At 37.0% G+C, this 24,489-nt stretch overlaps 2 protein-coding genes across 7 annotated transcripts in view; one reads left to right on the forward strand and one right to left on the reverse strand.

Annotated features, from left to right (window-relative positions):
• TMEM164 (transmembrane protein 164) overlaps window positions 1-4,943 on the forward strand; it is a 187,979-nt gene extending 183,036 nt beyond the window's left edge. For all 6 annotated transcript variants that reach the window (XM_023520004.1, XM_011374331.2, XM_011374335.2 and 3 more), the window contains one exon: window positions 3,405-4,943. Coding sequence is in view for 1 of the 6 variants with exons in the window: in XM_011374335.2 (XP_011372637.1) it covers window positions 3,405-3,458 (54 nt within the window). In the remaining 5 variants the exon portion in view is untranslated. The remainder of the gene's footprint in view (window positions 1-3,404) is intronic.
• A 4,515-nt stretch (window positions 4,944-9,458) lies between these two features.
• AMMECR1 (Alport syndrome, mental retardation, midface hypoplasia and elliptocytosis chromosomal region gene 1) overlaps window positions 9,459-24,489 on the reverse strand; it is a 103,948-nt gene continuing 88,917 nt past the window's right edge. The window contains exons 4-6 of the mRNA XM_011374337.2: window positions 17,749-17,839; window positions 16,259-16,355; window positions 9,459-13,946 (exon numbers count right to left, since the gene is read on the reverse strand). Coding sequence (XP_011372639.1) covers window positions 13,832-13,946; window positions 16,259-16,355; window positions 17,749-17,839 — 303 coding nt within the window. The 3' untranslated portion in view covers window positions 9,459-13,831. The remainder of the gene's footprint in view (window positions 13,947-16,258; window positions 16,356-17,748; window positions 17,840-24,489) is intronic.

A 24,489-nucleotide genomic window follows, 5' to 3' on the forward strand; every position in this document is an offset into this window, starting at 1 on the left:
TGCATTCAATAAATGTTGTCTATTATAATTATTAAACAAGGGTGATCAAGATCAGTGGTTTCCAAGGCTGGGGGTAGGGAGGGATGAAAAGTTGAAGCGCAGGTGAATTTTAGGGCAGTGAAACTACTCTGTATTATGTTATAATGATGAATACATTTTATTATACATTTGTCAAAATCCTTAGACTGTACAACATCAAGAGTGAACTGTAATGTAAACCATGGACTTTGAGTGATAATGATGTATCAATGTAGGCCAACCAATTGCAACAAATGTACCACTCTGGTGTGCGATGTTGATAGTAGGGAAGGCTGTGTGGGGAGAGGCGGGGTAGGAGGTAGGACAGGGAGTATATGGAAACTCTCTGTACTTTCTGCTCAACTTTGCTGTTAACTTTAAAGTGCTCTAAAATTACGGTCCATTTAAAAGGAAAAGAAAGAAAAGCAAAAGGTGATCGAACTAGGTTGTTATAAATTTAAGATGTTAATTACAATCCCCATGGTAACCACTAAGAAAATAAATAAAAGATACAGAAAGGGAAATGAAGAGGGAATCAAAATGGTGCATTAGAAAAAAAATCCATCAAACACAAAAGAAGGCAGTTTTGGGACAACCGAGGAACAAAAAGGATATGACATATAGAAAACAAATAGCACAATGGCAGAAAAAATCGTTCATTATCAGTAATCACTTTAAATGCAAAAGAGTTAAACACCGATTAAATGACAGATATTCTCAAAATAGGTTTTAAAAAGACATGATTCAACTATATGCTTATAAGAGATTCAATTTTAATACAAAGACATAAATAGGTTGAAAGTGAAAGGATGGGGAGAGATGTTCAATACAAATAGTAACCAAAAGAGAGCTGGATGGCTAAATAATACCAGGTAAAATATATTTTAATTAAAAAAAAATTATTACAGGATACAAAGAAAGGCATGTTTATTGATAAAAGGATCAATTTATCAAGAAGATATAACAATTATAAACATATACATACCAAACAACACAGCTCTAAAAGATATGAAAAAACACTGACAGAATTGAAAGGAGAAATAGACAGTTCTACCATAATAGGTCAAGACTTCTATATCCTACTTGAAATAATGGGTACACCATTTAGATAATAGATCAATAAGGAATAGAAGACTTGAATAACATTATAAACTAGACCTAAAAGATATATACAAGAATACCCAACAAGAGCAGAGCGCACATTCTTCTCAAGTGTACATGGAACATCCTCCAGGATAGACCATACGTTAGGCCATAAAAAAATTCTCTAAGTTTTAAAAGATTTCAATCATATAAAGAATCTTCTCTGACCAAATAAAATGAAGCTAGAAATCAGAAGTAGAAGGAAAACTGAAAAAAAAAAACTTTTTTATTAATGTGTGGAAACTCAACAACATACTCTTAAACAACCAATGAGTTAAACAAGAAAGCACTGGAGAATTTAGAAAATGCTTTGAGATTAATTAAAATGAAAATACAATATACCAAAACTTATGACACATGAAGTGTTCAGAGTTAAATTTATAGCCATAAACACCTACATTGAAAAGGAAGCTTTGAACTCAACACCCTACCTTTACACCTCGAACTAGAAATAGAAGAGCAAACTAAACCTAAAGCCAATAGAAGGAAGGAAACAAAAATTAGAGCAGAGATAAATGAAATAGAAAATAGAGGACAAAATTGAACCAATGAAATGAATAGTTGGCCCTTTAAAAAGATCAACAAAACTGAAAGATCTTTAGACATATTAAGAAAAAAAGAAGACAAATAATTAGTTGGAAATGAAAGCACAGATTTAACTTCCAACCTTACACAAATTAAAAAGATTGTAAGAGAATGGTATAAGCAGTTGTATACTAACATTAGTCTTGATGAGATGGACAAGTTCCTAGAAACAACAATTACCAAAACTGACTCTAGAAAATAAAAAATCTGAACAGGCCTATAACAAGTAAAGTGATTGAATCAGTAATCAAAAACCTCTCAACTAGGAAAAGAAACCCCAGGCTTCATTGGTGAATTCTACCAAACATGTAATGATTTAACACTAGTCCTATTCAAACTCTTCCAAAAAATAGAAGAGGAAGGAACATTTCCCAACACATTCTACAAAGTCAGCATTACTCTGATACCAAAGCCAGATGAAGATACCACATGAAAAAAACACTGACCAGTATCCTTTATGAATATAGACAGAAAAATCCTCAATGAAATACCAGGAAACTGAATTCAAAAGCACATTAAAAGTATTGTATACCATGACCAAGTGGGATTTATCCCAGAAATGTAAGGGTGGTTCAATATAAGAAAATCAAGCAATGCAATATACACCATAGGGAGAAAATGATCCTTTCCACAGACACGGAAGAAAAAAAAAAAAAAACATTTGACAAAAGTCAACACCCTTTCATAATAAAAACACTTAGCAGACAAAGACTAGAAAACGATTCCTTAAAATAATAAAGGACATATATGTAAAACCCACAGCTAAAATCATACTCAATGGTGAAAGAATGGAGATCAGAAACAAGACGAGGATGTCTGCTGTCACCTTTGTTATTCAACATTGGAAGTCCTAGCCAGAGCAATTAGGCAAGAGAAAGAAAGAAAAGGCATCCAAATTGGAAGAGGTAAAACTACATCTGCAGATGTGATTCTCCGTATATAATAATCTCAAAGAATGCACACACACACACACAAAATTACTAGAGCTAATAGAAAGGGGAGAGAGAGAGAGAGAGAGATAGATGATAGATAGATAGATGATAGATGATAGATGGACAGATGGATGGATGTGGGGTATAAGATCAACACATAAAACTCAGTTGTATTTCTGTATGTCAGTAATGAACAATCTGTAAAGGAAGTTGAGAAAAACAATTCCATTTAGAATAGCATCCTAAATAAATACATACATACATACATACATACATACATACATACATACACACATAAATAAATAAATAAATAAATAAATGAATGAATGAATGAATGAATAAATAAATAAGAGACCTAGGAATAAATTTAGCCTAGGAGGTAAAAGGCTTAAGACTTAAGTGGAAAGGCATCTTGTGGTCATGGATTGGAAAACTTAATATTTTAAAAATGGCAATATAGTCATGTGCCACATAACGATGTTTTGTTCAATGACAGACCGCATATACGATGGTGGTATACCATATAACCTCAATGTATAGTAGGCTATTCCATCTAGATTTCTGTAAGTGCACTCTATGATGTTTACACAATGAAAAAATGGCCTAACGACGCCTTTTTCAGAATGTATCCCTGCTGTTAAGCAGTGCATGACTGTAGTCCCTAAAGTGATCTACAGATTCAATGCAGTCCCTATCAAAATTCTAATGTTTTTCTTTTTTTTGCAGAAATGGAACATTCAATCTTCAAATTTAAAAGGAATATCAAGTGTACTTCAGTAACCCAAACAATAGTGAAAAAGCAAAGCAAAGCAGGAGGTCTCACACTTCTCAATTTCAAAACTTACTACAGAGCTAGAGTAATCAAAACAGTGTGGTACTGGCATAAGAATAGACATATAGACCAATGAAATAGAATTGAGAGTTCAGAAATAAACCCAAACTTTTATGGTCAATTGATTTTCAACAAGAATACCAAGACCATTTAGTTGGGGGAAAGAACAGTGTTTTCAACAAATGATATTGGGACAACTGAATAATCACATTTTTAAAGAAATGAAGTTGGATTCATACCACGTACAAAAAATAACTCAAAATAAATCAACAATCTAAATAGAAGGGCTAGAACTATTAGAAGAAATAGTTTCATGATCTAGGACTTGCCAATGGATTCTTAGATTTGACACCAAAAACATGAGCCACAAAAGAAAAATAGATAAATTGGACTTCATAAAAGATAAAAACTTTTGTTCATCAAAGGACATTATCAAGGATGTGAAAAAGACAAATTACAGAATGGGAGAAAATATTTTCAAATCATTTACCTGTAAGGCTTTAATGACCTAAATATATATTTTAAAAAAGCTCTTACAACTCAACAACCCAATGCAAAACAACCCAAATAAAACTGGACAAAGGACTTGAAAAGACATTTCTCTAAATGACCAATAAACACATAAGGTATTCAACATCACTGGTCATTAAGGAAATGTAATTCAAAGTCCCAGTGAAATTCTATTTCACACCCGCTAGGATGGCTATAATAAAAAATACAGATAATAACAAGTATTGGTGAGGATGTAGAGAAACTGGAAATTTCATACATTACTGGTGGGAATGTAAAATGGTACAGCCACTGTAGAAGTAGTTTGATGGTTCCTTAAAAAGTTAAACATAGAGTTAACCATATAACCCAGCGATTCCATGCCTAAGTATATACCCAAGAGAAATGAAAACATATATCCACACAGAAACTTAGACACAAATGTTTATAGCAGTATTGTTCCTAACAGCCAACTGGTTGAAACGGCCAAATGTCCTTCGATGGATGAATGATTAAACAGATTGTTGTATACACATACAATGAAATCTTATTCAGCCATAAAAGGAACAAAATACTAAAACGTGCTACAACTTGGATGAACCTTGAAAACATTACACTAAGTAAAAAAAAAAAAAAAAAAAAAGCCAGCAACAAAATATAACACATCATATGACCCCATTTGTACGATATATCCAAATTAAGCAAATTCAGAGAAACAGAAAGATTAGAGGTTACTCAGGGGATGGGCAAGGGCAGAATGGGGAGTGACCTCTTAATGAGGATGGGGTATTATTTTGGAGTGGTGAAAAAGTTTGAAAACTAGAGAGAGCCAGTGGTTGTACAACATTGTGAACACACCAAATACCACTGAATCGTACATTTAAAGTGGCTAATTGTATGTTCTGTATGAATTTCACCACAATAAAAGAAATTGAAAAAAAAAAGTGGGTAAAAAGAAAGGAGTTTCTTTTGAACATTCAAGTGCCTTGTGTACCCTGCTTGCAGTACTCACTGTGTAAGCCTTTCCCTAGTGCAAAGGGCGCTGCCTGCCCTTTCCCAGCCTAGGGCTATTAGCAATTTCTATTTGAGCTTCTTCAAGGCCACCGATTCTTCTGGAGTGGTACGAATCCAAATGAGAGAGTTAAGGGGCTAGTTGGGCCCATCTACCCCACAGGAACAAACACTCCCATCCTGATTGAATGACCAGATTAGCAGCGTGTCCCCCTTTTAAATTCTATCATTCATTAATGTGCTAGGCAAGATAAACAAGAACCAAGTCACCAAGGGGCATGGCTTCACATACAGAGGTCACTATGGCCACCCACCACTGTCCCTGAGCACAATTCTGGGAAAGGGCCCATTGCTAAGGCCCATGCCAGTGGGGTGGCAATGTCTCCATGCAGAGTTCCTGGAATTTTATTTGAATATCTGAAGTCGAGAAACTTTAGGGACATGTTTGCATTGCTTACACTAATACTGTCCTTCAAAAAAGATGGGGGTTTCACACTCTTTCCAGTCCTTTCTACTGTGTCAGGATATGTGGGAGTAGGGAGTATGATTGCCCCATCCAGCTGTCTAGATTGGGAGATTGCCCCTATCTCCTATGCTGATACGCACACATCCACTTATATATTTTATCACACACAGTAACCTTGGATCAATCCGGAATACCATTTAGATGGAAATGCTACTTTGACGAAAAGCGATTATATCAACTCCTAGTTTCAAAACTGCCTGGTGTTCAGGCAATGGCTATAACTCTCAGCAACTTCCTGTCAGTTAAAATGTGATTTAAACATTCTATTGTGTACCAGTTGTGTTTCCTGTTTTACAATATCCAGATTTAATGCTGCCTTCCTGCCGTTTCTACGTAACAGGTGATTCAGAAAGTTACTTTGACTTCTCTTTCTGTCTACGTCTCTACTATTCTCTCTCTCTTCCTGCCCCATGAACAGTTTTTTTTTTCCCCTGTGGAGTAATTTTTCAACCAGTAGTCACGCTATAAACTTTTCTCTCCTCCTCAGATCTCAGGGCAGCCTCTTAGAGCAAAGGGCCTAGTCTATTTGTGCTGTTCTCTCTCTCCTGGCCGTGGGAAGGGCCTGATGCCCTTCAGAAGGCAGCTTTACAGTAAGAAACACAACTTTCAGCACCAAATGCCATTCTGCATGTATATAAATCTGTTTCTTATACGATCACATTATTTCTCTCCCAACCACCTTGCACATTCCCACTTGATAGAGAATAAGACAGCCACATTGTTGGAACAGAAATAATCTCCTCCACTTCGCAAATCATGATCATGCCCAGTGTGAGGCGGTTTCTGCTGCTGACATGTTGGAGGGCCAAAAAAATGCCATTTCTCAACAGGGGCAGCCACAACTCTGCTCTAATGCCACCCTGAAGTGGAAGCCATTTAGGAAAACCCTGGAAAGTCAGCGCAATGTTGTCTGGGCCCCAATCTGAATGACTTATCCCAACTAAACCAAACTTGCATGCCCCTCACATCTCTTACTGTTAATTTGTCTTGCGAAATTATATTCATTCTGAAACCAAGCACAGTGCCATGCCTCTAGGGGGACAGGCATTCAGTAAATATTGATGGATCACGTCGAGCCTGACATTTGGGAGTAAAAGGCCAAAATGGAAAAGGAAATGAAATGACAGCTTGCCAAAATAACTGGACATGTTGGGGCTCTAGCAGCGGTTTTGAGATTGTCCTGCGGGATCTGACATTCTGTTGGAACCGATCCAAGTTTCCATACAATTGATTTAAAAAAAAAATCTGTGTAAAAAGAGAAAAAATACACCCCCCCCCTAAAAAAACCACCTAACAAAAACACCTTAGATGTTACATTCAGAATGGCAACTGAACACCACCAATGGGTTAGCAGGAGCCATCAGGTTGACACATTTCTATTCAAACTTCAGGAGTGATGTTTCTCCTGCCTGAACTTCTTGTAGGCCTTCTCAGACCTGGCTCAGGAAGTTGTGGCTGTACCAGTATTTTACAATTTAGGCCTATAAGTACCCACTTTCATAAAACTATACAAGTAAGATATCACCTCTTCTTTGTGTAAATCAGGCCCTTCTTGCTGTTGTATAGCCAAACAGAATACAGAAATGAATGGAGATTATAACTGCAATTGTCATCTCTTACCCCAATTACAATTTTTTATAGTCACCAAAACCCTTCATCATTCTCCTTAACTTTTATAAGTAACTGGTATACTTTTGTAGTTTATAACAATGAGATAGTACTTCTTTTAATCTCATATTTGTACCATATTGAGAGGCCAGCTAAGGTTTTGATTAAAAGGTAAAGAGGTTCTTCTACCAATGGAGGGAGACTAAAGGCTGAACAAATTACCAGTCCCTTGTGACTTGGCTGTGTCCTTTTAGAATGGGAGTGTGAGCTCAAGGACACTAGGGCAGGCGGTGAGCACAGAGGCACATAATGCAGCCATCGCCCAGCCTTGTGCTCCACACTTAGCGCATCTTACATGTAACCTCTGTTGAATTAATGCAATCATCTGTCATGATGGAAATCATCAAGTGCAGGTCGGTGTTTGCTTATATAAAATGTATGTCTTCCACTAGCTCTCTGGGTCAGTCCATATAAACAATTTGAGATACATAGTCAATATACTCTGAACGTAATATACTGAGTCATTTTTAAACCCAGTCGTAAGCAAGTTCTTGGGATGAGGAGACCGACTGGCTTCAGAACAGTGCTTAGGACCTAAGGCAGTTTCCTCCAATTCTTAAAAGATTTCTTTCAATAGGCTTGGGGTTTGGAACAGGAGATTGTACCATGGGCTACAGGATCAAGGAAGGCTTTTTAATGTAATAGCCAAAGCAGTATGCCCAAGGCCTGCCTCAGTTGTATCCTCTCCTCAACTATTCCTCCTGCAAGTGAAAAGCCTGTGCAAACAGATGGGAAGCCATCAGAGCTTAGCCCAAATCCACACTTGTATCAGCTCATGCAGTCAGAGCTGCACAAAGTTGGAGAAGCCATTCTCTGAATGGGCATTCACTAACTCTCCTGACTGGCAGCTCTGAATCTAGGTGTGATCTCACAGCAAACTTTCCCCAGCTCACACTGATAGGACCCCTTGGCTATGATAGTATTTTTCCATCAACAGAGAGGAACTGCCTCATCTCACACAGCTTAGGCAGTGAGCGATTTAGAAGGTGCCCAGTGGGGCATGAAATCTAAAGAGGAAATGCCAAAACTCTGGGAAGAATTTAGGTAGGTAGGGTGTGATTACTGAAGTTGAAATCTGTCCAGACCATTGAGTTAACCGCTAATGCTATAGAAATGAATGTTTTGGGCTCATTAAATTACTTCATTCTACCTGAACCTATTAATATTCTCTAAAAGTCATTTTTAAAAAATCCTATGTACCAGTAAACGTGAATAATGAAACTGGGTAAACCTTGAGCAGATGGCTGCCTTAATGGAGCAGTATTCAAACCACAACCCCTACTCTAGAATCTGAGATGGCTGTTTTTGGTCACTGTGATTGCCATAAGCACATGTCATCAAATTCCCATGAGTAATGGGGCTTTGGGGCAATGTAACAGAAAATTGCCCTGCATATATTCACTAGCAATTAATTCTGAAATATGCATGATGAAACTGAGACAGCCAATGATTTAGAAAAAAAAAAAACCAAGGTATTTTAACGATGTCCTTGGTAGCCTTTGCATAGAGAAAGCGATAAGGCAACTGATAGAGGTGGCACAGGAAGAGATTCCTTTGTTGATGCTGACTCTTCTCTGGCCCTTGAAAGTCAGTAGCACTAGTTGCCCTGCCCTATACTCAGACGTCTTCCTCAGGCTCAAGTTGAGAACAGAGTTCATCTCATCCCACTCTGGAATGAAAAAGTAACGGGCGATAAGTTTAAGTGTGTGGTAGACCTAGTGTGTGTATGAGTATGTACAAGCTCCGAGTGACCATGTCTTGGGCATTTTCAGATTCTGTCCTGTGCTGAGAAAATGACAAAGCCTTGAGGGCAAAAGAAAGACATCCCACCTCATCAGATGGTTTCACTGCATGACACTGCTACTACGCTGAACCAGCTCACAAAGGCGAAACACCCAATAACACACTGATTTGGAAGAAATTTGGAGCGGGCTTAAGCATAGCTAAAAGCTGCTCCCAGAATTCAAGTCTGTTGCTTGGCTCAGATCGGTTACCAGGACAGACTGTCCAATACAGGCTACACCATATCACCAAGCCAGGGTTCAGGGCTAGGCAAAAGGACAACGTAGGCAAATCATATGGTAGGAAGCAGCTGCAGGCCAGTGAGATTTTCCAAGTGCTACTTTGGAAAGAAATCAATTCCAGTTCTTATATTATTTCAAAGTCTTCAACTTCGAGTGTTTTAGTAAGAAGTACCCACAAGACCAACATCCTATGATGAGGCAGGTTAAAGAAGGAAACAAGAAATGGCAAATCGGTTTTAACATTTTATTGGGTAAATGATTTTAAAGGTAATAACAATAGTGTCAAAACTACTACAATATCTTTCCACAGCCATACCTTACAGACCCACATAAATCTTCTCATTTTTCTTTTTGCATTTTTAATATTTATTTTAAAGCCATACGTGTCATATAAAATGCCCATTTCCAAGAGTTTCCTCAAACTATTAAGCAATTAAATGTGGAAGGAAGGAGGATCTAGTTATACCTGAAGGGATTTCAGGTAATCTGCGATGTCTTACTGTAATCAAAAAACAGGTTCCTAAGAAAGAAGGAAAAGAAAAGCTACTCCAGGTAGCTTTTGCTCATTACAAGTCTCACCATGGCATCACCAAAAATTCATTATGCTGGTGACCGATTTAAAGTGATTTCGGGGAACATATAAAACACTAAAATAACTTAGAAACTAGATCCAAATATTTCAAAAGTAATCAACTTTGATGTACAAAAACAGTCAGAGGTGGTTACAAAAGTGTTTTCTCAGTGCGTCTATGTACCAGCGCAGTTACTGGGTCCAGAGCAAAATAAAAGGTTTATTTTCTTCTGAAACAGTAATAAAAAACAAGGAAAACATATCTTTGTATATAAAGGATCAATGCTGGTCTTAAGAATAATGTAATCAGAAATCCTTAAATCGAGAGGCACGCAACGGGTTTCTGCTTTTAAAAAATAAAAGGAAAGTCACCAGTTTATTTAAATGGAGGAGTTGCTCACACCCCTCAAATAAACGTAATTCAATTTAACATCACTAGCAAAAATCACTTAGAAACTGTACAAAAATAAAAAAGTTAACATATTTAATCCTGCAGGGTTTTTGTAAGGACTGGAAAGCAGGCTTTTGGAGCAGCATTTGGACATGGCTGGGGGCTTCTTTGGTTTTGATCTAACACACGTAAGAGATGGAACCTATTCCAGATGACAGTTTCAAATTTCCTGCACATTTGAAGACATGAAAAGAGGCCAGTATACAAACATCCGGTGTGCTGGGCATTGGGACTGTATGCACTGGACTGAAAATCTTATAATGGCTTCAAGTGGAGTGGGGGAAAAAGAGCAAATCTAGCACTTCCTGCATCAATGACACCGACCTCTCATGGTAGGGGAGACTGGAAAGGGTAGTAGCACATTCTTGTGCAGTCAGAAGGCCACTTGATGAGGGGGGTCGGGGGCGAATGTCTTTTTAGAATCTGGTACCTGGCTGACTTTAAGAACAGGAAAATTCTTCCAGAAATGGAAGCCTTTTGCTACATACCAAAGTAAAATACGTACTATTTTCCAAGAGGAAAATTACCCAGTTGCATTTGAAAAAGGAAAACACAAATGGAACTAATTAACATTTAAACGGGGGGCTATGTAAACTTTGTGCTACTCAAATGAAGTTCAAGTATTACTTCTGAGCTATTTAAAGATCATCGAACTTATACAATATTCTGGTGATGAGTGCAATTCACATTTGTGTTTCTGAACAAATAAACCACAACTGGCTAGAACACAACCTGTGCAATTAAAATCTTTGTCGGAGTTAAAAACACATGCTACATATTTCAACATGTTTAAAGTTAATTCAAACCACATATTTAACAAATTTGTAATACATGACAAAGGTGAAAGGGTCTAGCATTTGTTTGTTTGAAGCACACCATTACAGTTTGTATAACACCCTTTACACTACAAAGTCTTTTAGTCAACAGCTACTTAGAGACAAAAATGGACTGTGCATTAATCTGAATATAAAAGGAGACAAAACTATCCTTTTCCCCCCAAGCCATGGTGGGAAATATTGCTGACCTCGTCCTCTGAAGCCTGCAGGATGGTTATTTTTTTCAGTATAACATTATCATACTGGTAAGAAAACCTATATAACATCTGCATATATCAAGAAATTTAAAAAATCTGATATGATTTTAGAGTCCGCATGACCAGTCACGTGACCTGCTCAAGCTTGATTAGCACCATTAAATACATAAACACACATATGTATGTATGTACGTGTAAGTATATGTATACACACACACATATGTATGTAATAGATCTTTACAAAAAACTTTTAACCATGAGCTCGCCCAGGATGAGGAGCCTGTTGAACTGATGAGATGATGGATAAGATGGATCAACATTGGTCTATTTTGTCTCTCTTCAGTTTGATTTATTTACTTTTTTTTTTTCTTTTTTTTTTTTTTTTTGCAGCAGACATATCATTCAGCTTGTGCTCAGTTTCCCTATAAGGGCAAGAAAAAGTTTCCTTCAGGTAGCCACTTGTTTTTATACTGAAAGACTATCTGCTCCAAAATGTTCCCAAGTAGAAATGAAAGGACTCAAAATCCCTTTCTAGAACCCAACAGCTAGCATTCTCTGACTAATCTCCAGGTTCAATGGAACTGGCTACAGAGATCGCATTTCAGGCTAACAATTGGCTTCTTAGTTAAGGCATCACAACTGAAAATGGTTATTTCAACAGATGCTGTGGATGAAGGAATATCAACAAACTTCTAAGAACTCTCATTAAAAATTAAAGCAGTTTGCTTTGCCACAATGGCAAGCAGAAGGAATTCAGCCAATTATCTCACAAACTAAAAAAGGGTTTTCAAATTCTGAATTGTCACTTGTCACAGCAACTATATGTATAAGCTATACCATTTTGATATTCAGTGACATCTCATACTTTTAGACTATTCTGCACCATACTTATATTCATCACTTGATATATTGGTTTCCTTTTTGAAAAAATTACACACACACACACACACACACACACACACACACACACACACACACACACTTACTTACTTACTACCATAAGATGAAGAGTAATCTTTCTCCAGAATCCTGTCATTTTTCCAGGGGATATACATACGGACCTCCTAGTGACATGAGGAAGTTCTCTTTATGCATCCTGGGAAGACTAGCACTGCAAATGAGCTCAGCTCTAACAACTATATCATATCCAAATGCCAACTCCATTTTTACAGGTATAACATAACATCAACATCGTACATGTGTTTCTATCAAAAGTATGTAGTGCAGAAAGAGATTCAAGCTATATTATAGTACTTCTAAAACTCTAGTATTGTCCTGATGGCAAACATCTGAAATTATGGCACATGTGAACTTTTGTTTCACTAGATTACCTTTACCATTTCTTTAAATGGTAGCTAAAATTGTCTCTGGCCAATCATGACTCATTGAAACCTAAAGCTAACAAATTTAAATTAATACATAATAAACAAATGTCTCTTTTTGGTTATTTGCTCAAAATAATTTTTTCAGCTTAAAAAAATACTTAAGTGTAAGGAATTTGTCTAATCTGTTGTTTCACATATAGAACAATATAATTTTACAAGAATATTTCTATAAATTGCCTTTTTTCTAACCCCTCTTAATTCCACTTAATTATATTCATCTCAAAGGCACTAAATTCTGTATCTGCTCTCTTCCCGATACGCGCTGCTTTTCAAAATGATTTCTATAGCATATTTGCAAGGTAGCTTGTACTTTCTTAAAACAGTGTTTTAGTTTGTAAATTGGTTCTATAAAGTGATGAGGCAGTCTCTCTTGTGATAATCAGCACAATAGGCACAAATGATTTCTCACTCTCTGTGACAAGCCCTATCACGGACCTTCAAATGATCTATAGTAAAATTAAAGTTTGCATATTCTGACCATGGGGAAAACGTATACTTAAGGAGAAAAGACCCACATACTAAGCTCTCATAGCAAAATGAATTTCAGACGAATTCAAGAATAATACACAAATACCTGAATTTCATATGAATCACTCCCAAACTTAGCTATGAAAAATTATCCTTCTGAGGAAAACTAAAGAAAAACCTAAATAAAATATTTAAAAACTGCAGAATTTCTTCCATCCACAGTCAAAAGAAGGAAGGAAGGGAGAAAGAAAGAACGAACGAACGGAAGAAAAACAGGAATGTAAGACAAGATGGACAGAAAAATAGAAACCTGATTGAGACAGCAAAGTGAAATTCTATATAATATTGTAAGGAAAGAAAATCCCCAAAGTTATGTGTGTGTGTGTGTGTGTGTGTGTGTGTGTACACACACACACACACACACACACATATACATACGTGTGTGTGTGTGTGTATGTGTGTATATATATAAAATCTCGATGATCTGAAATATTAAAACAGGATCTTCTTAACAAATTTCATTTTCCTACCCGTTACCATGATGATCTTACTTGACGATGTCGAAGATTCACCATGGCAACGGAAACTATCATCATAAGATGGTACAGTAAAAGAGATAGCTAGAATAAGAAGGGGTAGGGTCTCCTGGGAAGAGGTCTGCAGAGAGGCCCAGTGACTGGTTGTGCGGCTCAGTGTCAGGAATAATGGTTGTATGGTGGAAGGGGATGCCCAATGCCATTTTGGAAATGATGATGCTGGCGATGAGCAAGGTATTCAGCATAGCTCAGGGTCATCTTTTCACTACGGTACCTGAAAGAAAATCAGGGAAGAGACAAAGTTAACATCAAGAAATAGGTGACATGCCAGCATCAGAGCTAGGAAGGACCTTAGAGATAATTTTATAGATCGGGAAACAAGGGTCCAGAGAGGAGCAGTGACTTGCCCAACATCACGCACTACTAATAAGTAGCAAAGCTGAGCTCAGCATGCAGGAATCCAGAGTCTGAGTCCAGCACTCTTTCCATGCTACTACTCCTTGCTTAAATTGTTCTAGAAATTTTATTGCCCTCTCAACCCCAGTTTGCTAAAAGGAAGGAAGAGAGCAAAGCCAACGTATTGCCATTATGTAAACATCTCATTTGCTTGACCACTTTTTCTTCTGGGATCTTCCACTGCTCCCTCTTTTACCATTCCTTTCCCTCTGTCCACATATCTACTTAGGTCTTGCCATTAAGTAAAAACAGTTATAACAAAAAGCTTTTCTTAATCCTGTTATCCCAAACCTCTTTTTCCCCATCTCTAGCTTTTCCATTGGCACACTTCTGAAGAGTAATATATTTTCTCATCTCTCACTACTCCTTAGTCCAGTGCAACTTGGCTTCTGTTGTCAATCTTCCACAGACACTGTTCTTTCAGAAGCCTACCTCTCCTTCTGCTTGACGTCTCCATTATGGTACTGCTCACCATTCCCTTTTTGAAGCTCTCTTGTGCCATGGGCCATACAACTCCAACTCCCTTGAATCTCTCCCTGCCTCTCACGCTACTCCTTATCTCTCTGACTACTCATTCTACTCCTGCCTTGTCGAATTTTCTTACATTTTTACTTTCAGTTCTTTTGACCTTATGCTCTGTCCCCGCTTGGTGAACCCTATCCTCATAGCTTCAACTATGTCCTCTTTACAGATGATCCCAAATCACGATCTCTGTCCATGAGTTCCACACACGTACATTTTCAGTGATCTGCTAGATATTTCTATATAGACATCCCAGGAAGTACTTCAAATCCAGAACTGATGACTTTAAGAAACATGACTTTCCTTCTATGATCCCTCCCTTGGTTAAAGAGATCGCCTTGGACCCTTTTATCTAGATTAAAGCCTTATCTTGTTCTTCCCTACTTCTGAATGATGACCATCTTTTCATTTCTTGCACAATATTTTCTTATCTGTTCCCTCCTTTCATCCCAGCTCACTGCCACAGCTCTTGTTAAGGCTCCCATTTCACCCACTTTGGACTGCTGCCAGATATTCTTATATAACAGCGATGTCTTCTAATGTTCCTGTTTCCAATTCCAATCTTACACCTCCCTAAAACCATCTCCTTAAAACCCTTCTATGGCTATCAATGGCTATTAGGCTATAGAATCAGGCCTAAACTTCTTAGTCTAGAACTCAAGACCCTCATACCTGACCCAATGTACTACTGAATATTCTTCAGAACTTGCTCAGTACTTTGATACCTGCACGTACTGACATGCAAAGTTCTCTTTCAGTTAACCCCTTTCTTCCCCCATTCTCCACCTGTCAAATATTCTACCCGTTTTTCAAGCCCAGTCTGAAATCTACCTCCTCTGAAATTTTCTGTTATTCTCACCCCTTCCTGGAACTCCTCTTCCCCTTTTTTATGATCTCACATCATCCATCGCATTCTGCTTTATATCAATAATCATTTTTGTATATGCCATTCTATTCTCCTAGACTGTGAACTCAGGGAAAGTGGAGATGGAGGCATTTTCAAATATGTAACTCCTCAAAGCTGGGAAGAGTCCATTTTTAGATTATAGGCATCCATTGTGGTTTTACGGAATTAAAATAAATGGAAACCACAACTCATTTTCCTAAATGTTTGATATTTTCCTTTTTAAATAAGGATCCCTCTGATCCCATGCAGAAATTTGTTTAGCATTTGTGAGTCTAGCTCAATTGTATTTTCCGGCAAGCTTTCATGGGAGACTTCTATCACTGCCAAAATCCTAAGGTTAAATTCAAATTTGGGAGCTGCTTATCGGAATCCTAGGGTTCTGCTAAGCAATGTCAAAGGCTAGCCAATAGTTAATTCAGGTAACTTCTTTCAATAATGTAGTCTAAAGGCCCCAAGGGTTTGCTCGTATAAAGCCAGAGTAATCACACACAGCTAAAGATGGGAAGGATGGGCTCATATATCATAAAGGCTTTACTGCCAAGCAGGGTTCCATTGTGTCTACCCTCAGTATGGCCCTGCTATTGATTTCCACTGTTTCAGAAAAGAGAAGCAAGTATAGAGAGACCAAAGAAATCAAAGGATTATAGGCATATGCATCAAAATGTACTGGTTTGCCTCACACTAGAAAATGCCTTCTGTACCTGGTCAGTTTTATGGTTTTCCTGAATTCATTAGTAATTGGAGCTTTGTATCCTCCTTTCCTCAGTAAAGAGTCTATGGTCTGAATATGGTCCCATCCTGTGGAGAGTAGACGAGATAAAACACAGTCAAACACAGGTTAAATATAAAATTACTTTGTAGAGTGGTCAGCTATCAGTTACCAAATGCCATCAACTCCTTTGGTCCTAAAAATCACACAGAAGAGCTAAGATTTCATCCTGTACAGAAGCAGGTTCACCACCACACACCTTCAATTGTAGCTATCCATGATGGCTAACAACAGTGGTTTATCTCAACCATATTTGAAGGCAAGAAGCTGAAGAGGCTGGCAGTAACTGCTTAGTCATGACTTAGTAACAAACCACAAACATTGTACTCTCCTCTAACAGTAACACCTTTAAAAGGGAGAGAAGAGCCTAAATGTTATCATGCCAACTCAGTAGGATTTAGGACTCTTATACTAACTCATGGTAATTGCTGTTCCTACTGGCATCTCCTGTAGTCAATCAAGTGTATTTATGTGCAATATTCAGGGGCATTTTTATCAGTTCTGACATGGGATGGTATACTAATATCTGAGGCCCTCTATCTCTTAGGTGTGCTCTACGAAGTCAATGGAACCGCAGGATTAAGACATTTTCTAAAGTAACCCAAACAAATATTCAGCTAGCTGCCTTAAAGACTAACTCTCTCTCTTGTGGGTTTAATGATATTAAATTTGCTGTTACATATCTTATATTTTTATGAGATAAACATGGGAAAACCAAATTACAAGTGCTTTTTGATGAGAAGTGCTCCATAAAGTAAAAAAGAAATATTCATTTGAACTAACATGAAACCAGAATTTAGTAGTGACTAGAAAGGACAAGATACTACAGAGTGAAAAATTATTTTGTGTTACAGTGGTAGTTCATAAAGGTTTGTGCTTTATCTATAAAATGGAAAAACGTTTGCTGATTGGGAAGTGCAGACCAAGTATATAATATACCACTTCATGCATTCTCAATGCTCCTAACCTTAATGGGAAACCTACAATCATAATAGTAGGAGAATGAGTAATAGCAACCACCTAAGAATGAAATATTTGATACTGACAATGAACTGTGTGGCTGGGCCGTCAAACAAAAGGCTTGTTTATATCACACAAGGCTATAGCCTAATGAGATAAGGGAAAATGGCTCTTCAAATTCATAGCAAACTATTGACTAAAATAAAATCCAACTTTTACAAATATTTGCTTTTTTGAAAGTATACTTTTGTACGTTCTTGCTGTCAAACGTTAGTGCAGAGATTCAACTTCTGTGTAATTCACCAACTTCATACAGACAATGCAGTGGCAGTGATGGAAGAGTCGTTTCTTATAATTTGACACTGATCAATTAGCAGACTTAACTGCAAGGTCAGATATTACATTTCAATTATATATTTTTTTAAATTCTTCACCAGATCATATGAAATAAAGTACAATGACCTTGCTCCTTTGCAACCTCCGGTAGGTAGGTGGCGGTGCGTTTTGATCCTTTTTCATTGATGAATTCTATTCTAATGCCATGTACACCCACCTGAAAGAAATTGGCAGTTTTATTAGTACAGTCTTCTTCACAGAAACAGATATAAAGAGTTATAATTTAACTTTCAAGAGAATGCAGTTCTTCCCTTCCCCTTGTTTTTGGAAGGGCATGTAAGTTTTCTCTTTCCAAAGCATTGACTTTGGGTTTCAAGGCCATTATGATAGCCAAGGAAACTGAAAACATTGATTTGCCGTCTCAGGTCAACATGTGCTAGGCTATGCTTTTCTGTTTGGGACTGAAACAACCACTCTGGGCTGTGTGTAGAATAAGACAGTCAATGGCAAGTATCCTGCCACCATTCTCAAATTGTGGCTCATGATATTATAGAACTAGACCAAGGGAACTTACTTTAAAGAACCAGCAAACAACTATCCTGTTTTCAGGTACAATCACCAATTCAAATTAAGTTCCACTCCATTCCCAAACTATTTAGTCTCATTATAACCTTGAATTATATGTAGATAAGCAAACACAGATAAAACTGAAAACAACAACAACAACAACCAGATCCTACATCATCACTCATTACAGAGACTATTTCTAAAAAGATGTATAATGGCTTAAAGTAGGCCAGGGGCAAATCCTTACTGTCTATTTGCATCATTGCCCTCACACGCTACTACTAAACTTAGTAATAAAGATATCAAATCACTTTTAGGCATTTTTGTAGTGTCTTATATACTAACCCAGAGACCACTATGACTTTTTTTTTATGGGAAACAGACGAACTTTTGGTGATGCCCTACAAAAGATAACCTTCTAAGTAAGTGTGGGTGATTTCTTGCTGTTTTAAGAAAGTAATGTACTTTGTCTCTTATTAGCATCCAATCAAAAGAAATCTGTCCTTTCCCTTAATATCATAACAAAGAATAGTGAAGAGAGCCAAAAATCATAAAAAGTGCCTAATTTCTTTGTAAACATGGATAATAAAAACGAAATTTCAAAAGCATAACAACTGCATCCCGTTCTCCCAAATCTATGGTTGCTTTGGATCAGTGGTTTTCAAGTGGAGTGTATGGTTATCCAAGGTACTGGAGAGAAGATGTAAGGCCAGGTAAATCTTTTTACCCAGGAGAGAGGCTTCTTTTCAGAGCAGATGAGTGAAATCATAGACCTTTCCTCTTTCTGTCTGCATGGATGTGAAGGTGTAGAAGAGGAAAAGGGGTCTATAAAAATTTCTTTTGCTGCTTCCACTCTTAGGCTGAAATTTTCCAATTTTCCAGGGAATAAAAAGTCCTCTGGAAAAACCGTTTTGTTCTTTCCCCAGGTCTTCATCCATCCATCCATCCATCCATCCACTAGTCTGTCAGATCTTCTGAGCAGTTTATGTTTTTTGTTTTGTTTTTTTTTTATTAAAGCCCATCTCTGTGGCTATTTCTTTATCTATTTAACATCAGTATTCTTATGAATCTCCTTTTGCTGAAAATGCAATCAGGGCAGTTGTTTAAAAACTAACATAATCAGGCCTCCCATGCCCTGTGGGAAACGACTGTGGACAGCTGAGAAGAAATATGAGTGCTTAGCTATCAGCCATTTCCAGGATAAAGGACATCTACTAATCTCCCCAGTGCCTGAGACAGTACTGAGACAATGATAAATTTGTAAGAGTTTCTGTATACTGACTTTCTGATGAGCGACTTTGAGATTTTTCCTTTAACAATATCACGTCCTTCATAATTTGTTTTTAAAAATATTACAGCATAAATAATTTATGTCCCCATCTTTCACTGAAGTGAATTTTGCATCTCCAATTCAATTTATCAAGATCTGTCATGTTTAAATTGAAAAAAAAAAAAAAAAGAATTGTGGTGCTTAGTAAGGTTTCTAATCAAAATTGTAAGAGGAAGAATGTTTCCCTATCTGCAGGATGGGAGTGTTAGACTAAGTCAGTGGTGTTTAACTGGTATAGAGTGGGGATGAGGGCTATGAAGTTTATCAGAATTTCAGGAGGTTTTGTGCTTCAGCAAGTACAGTTTGAAAAAAGAACTCCCCAGGTGATTTTTTTTTCTAGGTTAACTAGATAACTTCTAATTATCAGTTGAGTTCTGACAAACTGTAGCTATGTACTGGGGAAAAAATGATTTAGGCAAATTAGAAGTGATTTAGAAACATAAAACTTTTCTTCATAGGAGTACATTCTGTGCTCTTCAACAAAAATTTCACGGATTTTAAAGCCCAGTAATTTAACAATTAAAAGAGGTTAAGACCAACTGTATGGTATGTGAATAATACCTCAATAAGGCCAAACTGGAAGGACATGTTGACCCAAATAAAAATTATTCACAAATAAACTGATTTACTCTTGTATTTTGAGAAGGCCCCACCATCAAATTTGATATGAAAAAATACATCTGAGCTCTCCGATTTTGAATTAGAACCACATTTACAATTTTAAATTCTGTGTTCCTGTGATTTTGAATAATTGAAAGCCCCTGTAAATTGAACTGTAAGTATGGTGATTTTAAAGTGAGTCCTTTGTGAGAAATAATTTATTTTATAGGTCAAAAATATATTCCACAAAGATATAAAGCCCAAACCGGAGTGACTCATTTTTTCGACCTAGCGGAATCAGGAGAATGGTAATAATGGTCTAAACAGAATCAAAGCATAATAACATTTTGTCACCTGTTGAGCAACAGCATTTTTCCTTACTCCCCGAGCCTTAGATGCCACCAAACAGTCATACTGCACAATCAGTACAGGAGAGTGGAAAATGGTCTGCTGTGGAGAATGACCGAATCTGGCCAACCTGTGGAAATTATCAGCTTTATAAATTAAGTCATCTCCACTAAAATGAGCACCAAACTAATTCTGTATTTTTTGAGGGAGGCATCTGTCACAACTGCAACTCCAAAATATAATCCTCATGTATAATAACTGAGTTCTCCTTTAGACAGATTAGAGGATCCTTCAGCCCAGCAGCATCCCAAGAGACAAAAACTGTAGTTTCAATTATCAGCTAGATAAGAGATCACCTAACTAGAGAACTGAGATTCCCTGAAGCCACCTTGCTTTAAAACTCTATTGCAGTAACTTTCCATTCCTAAGGATGGATAAGGAGGTAGCATGTGGGAAAACTATGTCAACAAACATAACTCTAACTACCATTGCTCAAAGTACAGGCAGGTGGGCAAAAACTAGAGACTTGCAAATCTAGCCTTATGGGAGTCTGCAGGTCATTTTCAAAATTATTAGAAGGTCTGAGAAAAAAAATGCTTTCAAGGTCCATCAGCTGTGATAATATCCTTTTAATCAAGACTGTACTTTTGCTAAGCAAAGCTATAAATCAACTCGAATGGTAGTAAATTAAATGTAGGACTTATAGATAAGAGGATATGGAATTAAACAGTGCTGTTTCTGTGTGTGCTAAGGGAACATTAAGACCAGCTGAATAAATTCCTATTTCATGCTAAAGCAAAAGCCATATTTATTCTGAATCATTCCATAGCAAGTCATTTTTATTAATGCTATTACACAATCTTTTGTTTTTAACATTGTCCAGAATGATTAAATGTCAAGATTAATGTTAGGACCCTAAAGTATATCTTGATTATTCTGGGGTTGATTATTCAGTTTGGGGATTATGCCTCCCCGACTCCACCTGGCCTCAGCCCCATCCTCTTTCCTCTCTTGTCCATTTCTCTATTTGTTCAGTCCTGTATCAGAGAGCATGTGGGCAGAGAGAGAAGAGATACACACAAATTAATCAATTTTGCTACATAATAAAAGGTTTGGAAGAAGAGATTATAAATAATGGCTAAAATGAAGCTTCTAGACTGTCTGCAGATTTCATTTATCCTCGTTATCTGGTCCCTTGTTAGAAATGTGGCTTCATTTAAAACTATTATCCTCTAATGCAGTGACTCTCGACACAGGAGCATTAAAAAACAAAAACAAAAACAAAAAAAACCCCAAAACCTGCCTTCTTCCCACCTTATTATAATACATGGGTCCATATTATGCTCCTCACAATTGGATAGTCAAAGTTTAATTTACCTTAGTCTGTCTATAAGGCAAGTGTTACTCCTGTAATTCACTGGCAGCACTATGAAAGGGTCTCATTTTTACTTGGGCACCTAATCAGCAAGCCAACAATCAGGATATGCTGAAATATGAAAAAGTCATCTGGCTAAAAGCACCGATGAGTATAAAATGCGCTCTGGCTAAGTCGAGTAGGATCCACACAAGCCTTGGACCATTTGGGTCCACAATTACCTCCGCAGTCCTAAAAAGCTAAATCTGCCCGATTTCATCCTGGCCAAAAAAATCAATTTACTTCCTCAGGTTTGTCCTGTCTTAGCAAATTCCACAGTTAGCTCCACTCTTGCCCATTTTCAGAACCAAATGTTGGGTTTCCCTGTAACAGTATGTCCAGTGTTGTTCAGTGAGTTCGCCTTGGATAAAATAAAAAAAAATATCAGGAGGTCAAAGAATCAAAAGTTGTTTGAGATGTCTGTTGATGATATCAATTGGCAAAATATGCTTTGCAATTAACAAAGCATCCAGTCACTGGTCATTCACATAAGGCTGACCTGCCAGGCTCAATATGCCAGTTCCACTGAATTGAATGAAAGGACTCTGTTCCTAATGAGAGGAGCTAAGGATGTTTGACAAACTCCCTAACCTTTCGAGGCTGGCATCATAGAAGACACACATGCTCTCTCTCAAAACAGCCTGTGGTACCATGAACAGAAACAGACACTGTACTGGACAAACCATGGGTCTGACCTGGAGTCTGGCATTTCTTCTATTCTTAGGAGGAAAAAGCCATTTGTGGTTTTTCTCCTAAAAGTACAAAAAACATAATGCAGCACATTCCATTCTTTCACTCATAACCCCATAGTTCCTTCTGCCCCACCCCCAACTTGGCCTTCTAAAGACAGTGACTCTTCCTTTTCCCAATGAAAGCAAATTCAAAATAATGGAAGAAAATACTCCAAACTTGGCTTACTCTAAGTATTATGCTCCTGAATAATTCTTATTTGAGCAAGACAAAACAAGATTTTAATCATAAAAGCTGATGACAATTTATGTACAGATCCTAATGAATCACTTCCCCCATTCCAGATACTACCAAAAAATAATGTAGACTACATACTGGCCAGATATACCCATCAAATCCTCAAAGTTGATTTTGCATCACTTCAGACTGCCAAATAATAAATTTTAGAAAACGTTGCTGCGATTTTTTTTTTAGTCAGTAATTTTTACTTTTGTGAACCTTAACAATTGTAAAAATGGATTATTTCTTCTGTTTATAAAAATAGTACATGCATATTATCCTCCCCCACCACCAAAAAAATCCCTTCAGAAGAATATAAAGGAGAAAATAAGGATGATCTGGAATCCTAGTACCACCTAGAGATGACTCTTGATTTAGTGACTTAAAAAATAATCTCCTGAACCAGCTAAAATGCCATGATGGAATATATATATATTATTAGGCTGTTTTTATCCATTATCTGGCCAATTCCTGTAGCTGTCCTGTTTTCAAATCTCCTTTAAGTGAGATACCTTTAGAGGCAAAAGAAATACTAGAAAAATGAATTAAAAAGGATAATTGATTGCAAAGCCATCACTTGGGCACGATTAACCTTTTAATATGTTCTATTATAAAAACTGTTTCATCTACCTCAGCGGAGATTTATTTTTTCTGTTGTTAATTTTGTGAAAATAACGGCAAACTCTTCTTTACCAAAATACACATATGTTGCTCTTCTCTAAAATCCCTGCAAATTAGTCACCTGTAGCTTGGAAATTAGTTCAGTCTCCATGGACCAATCTTTGGCTTTTGCAGAGCTTACCAAAGGACCAATTAGTGCCAATTTTGATTCATGTAGGAGACTTAGACATCTTATCTGTCAGGAACACAAGCCTGCCAATTTATTTCACAAAGGCCACTGAACAACGATCTGATAACATTTATTTTAGCTAATAGCAGACACACAGCTCTAAAATACCTGAACTAGCTAATAATCACCCCCATGAACTTTTAAAGAATTAGTTAAGATTTTTAATAAAGCATGGCTAATGAAGAGGTGCTTTGAAAAGCTATGAAGCCAAACATGTTTATATCATTTGCAATGAAAGAAATTGTTCCTACTCTAAGGCTTTGCAGAGAACAAGTGACAGCTCAGAGTACAATTAAGGAAAAAAAAAAAAACCACGATTCTCTGTAATGATTCATTATAATGAGCATTCCTTAAAAATTGAACATCCTGAGGATTTCCAAGGAAAGTTTAGGCAACACAGGTGATCTTTACATAAAAAGCCTGCTTTTCATCAAAAGTTAGAAAAATGCATTCCTACCATTAAAAAAAAAAAAAAAACCAAAAACAGAAATAAGGAAAGGATGAATTTACAGACAAGGAAACTAAAGTTATAAAATTTTCTTAGAATCTAGAGATGTGAATTAGTTTGCTATTCAAAGCCGGGGGGTGGGGGAATGGCACCTATTGGCAAACATACCTAATATAAAAAAAATATTGTTGGCCTGATAAGAAACTAAGAAAAATCTTATGCAAGTTAGAACTGTACATGAAGATCTATCTGACTCAATATGGTTTTATTCAGTCTACAATAGAGATTTATTCCTAAAAAGTTACATGTGGGTTGAATTTATGTGAATGAATTAATCTTAG

This window comes from Pteropus vampyrus, unplaced genomic scaffold (genome assembly GCF_000151845.1).
Source record: "Pteropus vampyrus isolate Shadow unplaced genomic scaffold, Pvam_2.0 Scaffold244, whole genome shotgun sequence".
Classification (NCBI taxonomy): Eukaryota; Metazoa; Chordata; class Mammalia; order Chiroptera; family Pteropodidae; genus Pteropus; species Pteropus vampyrus.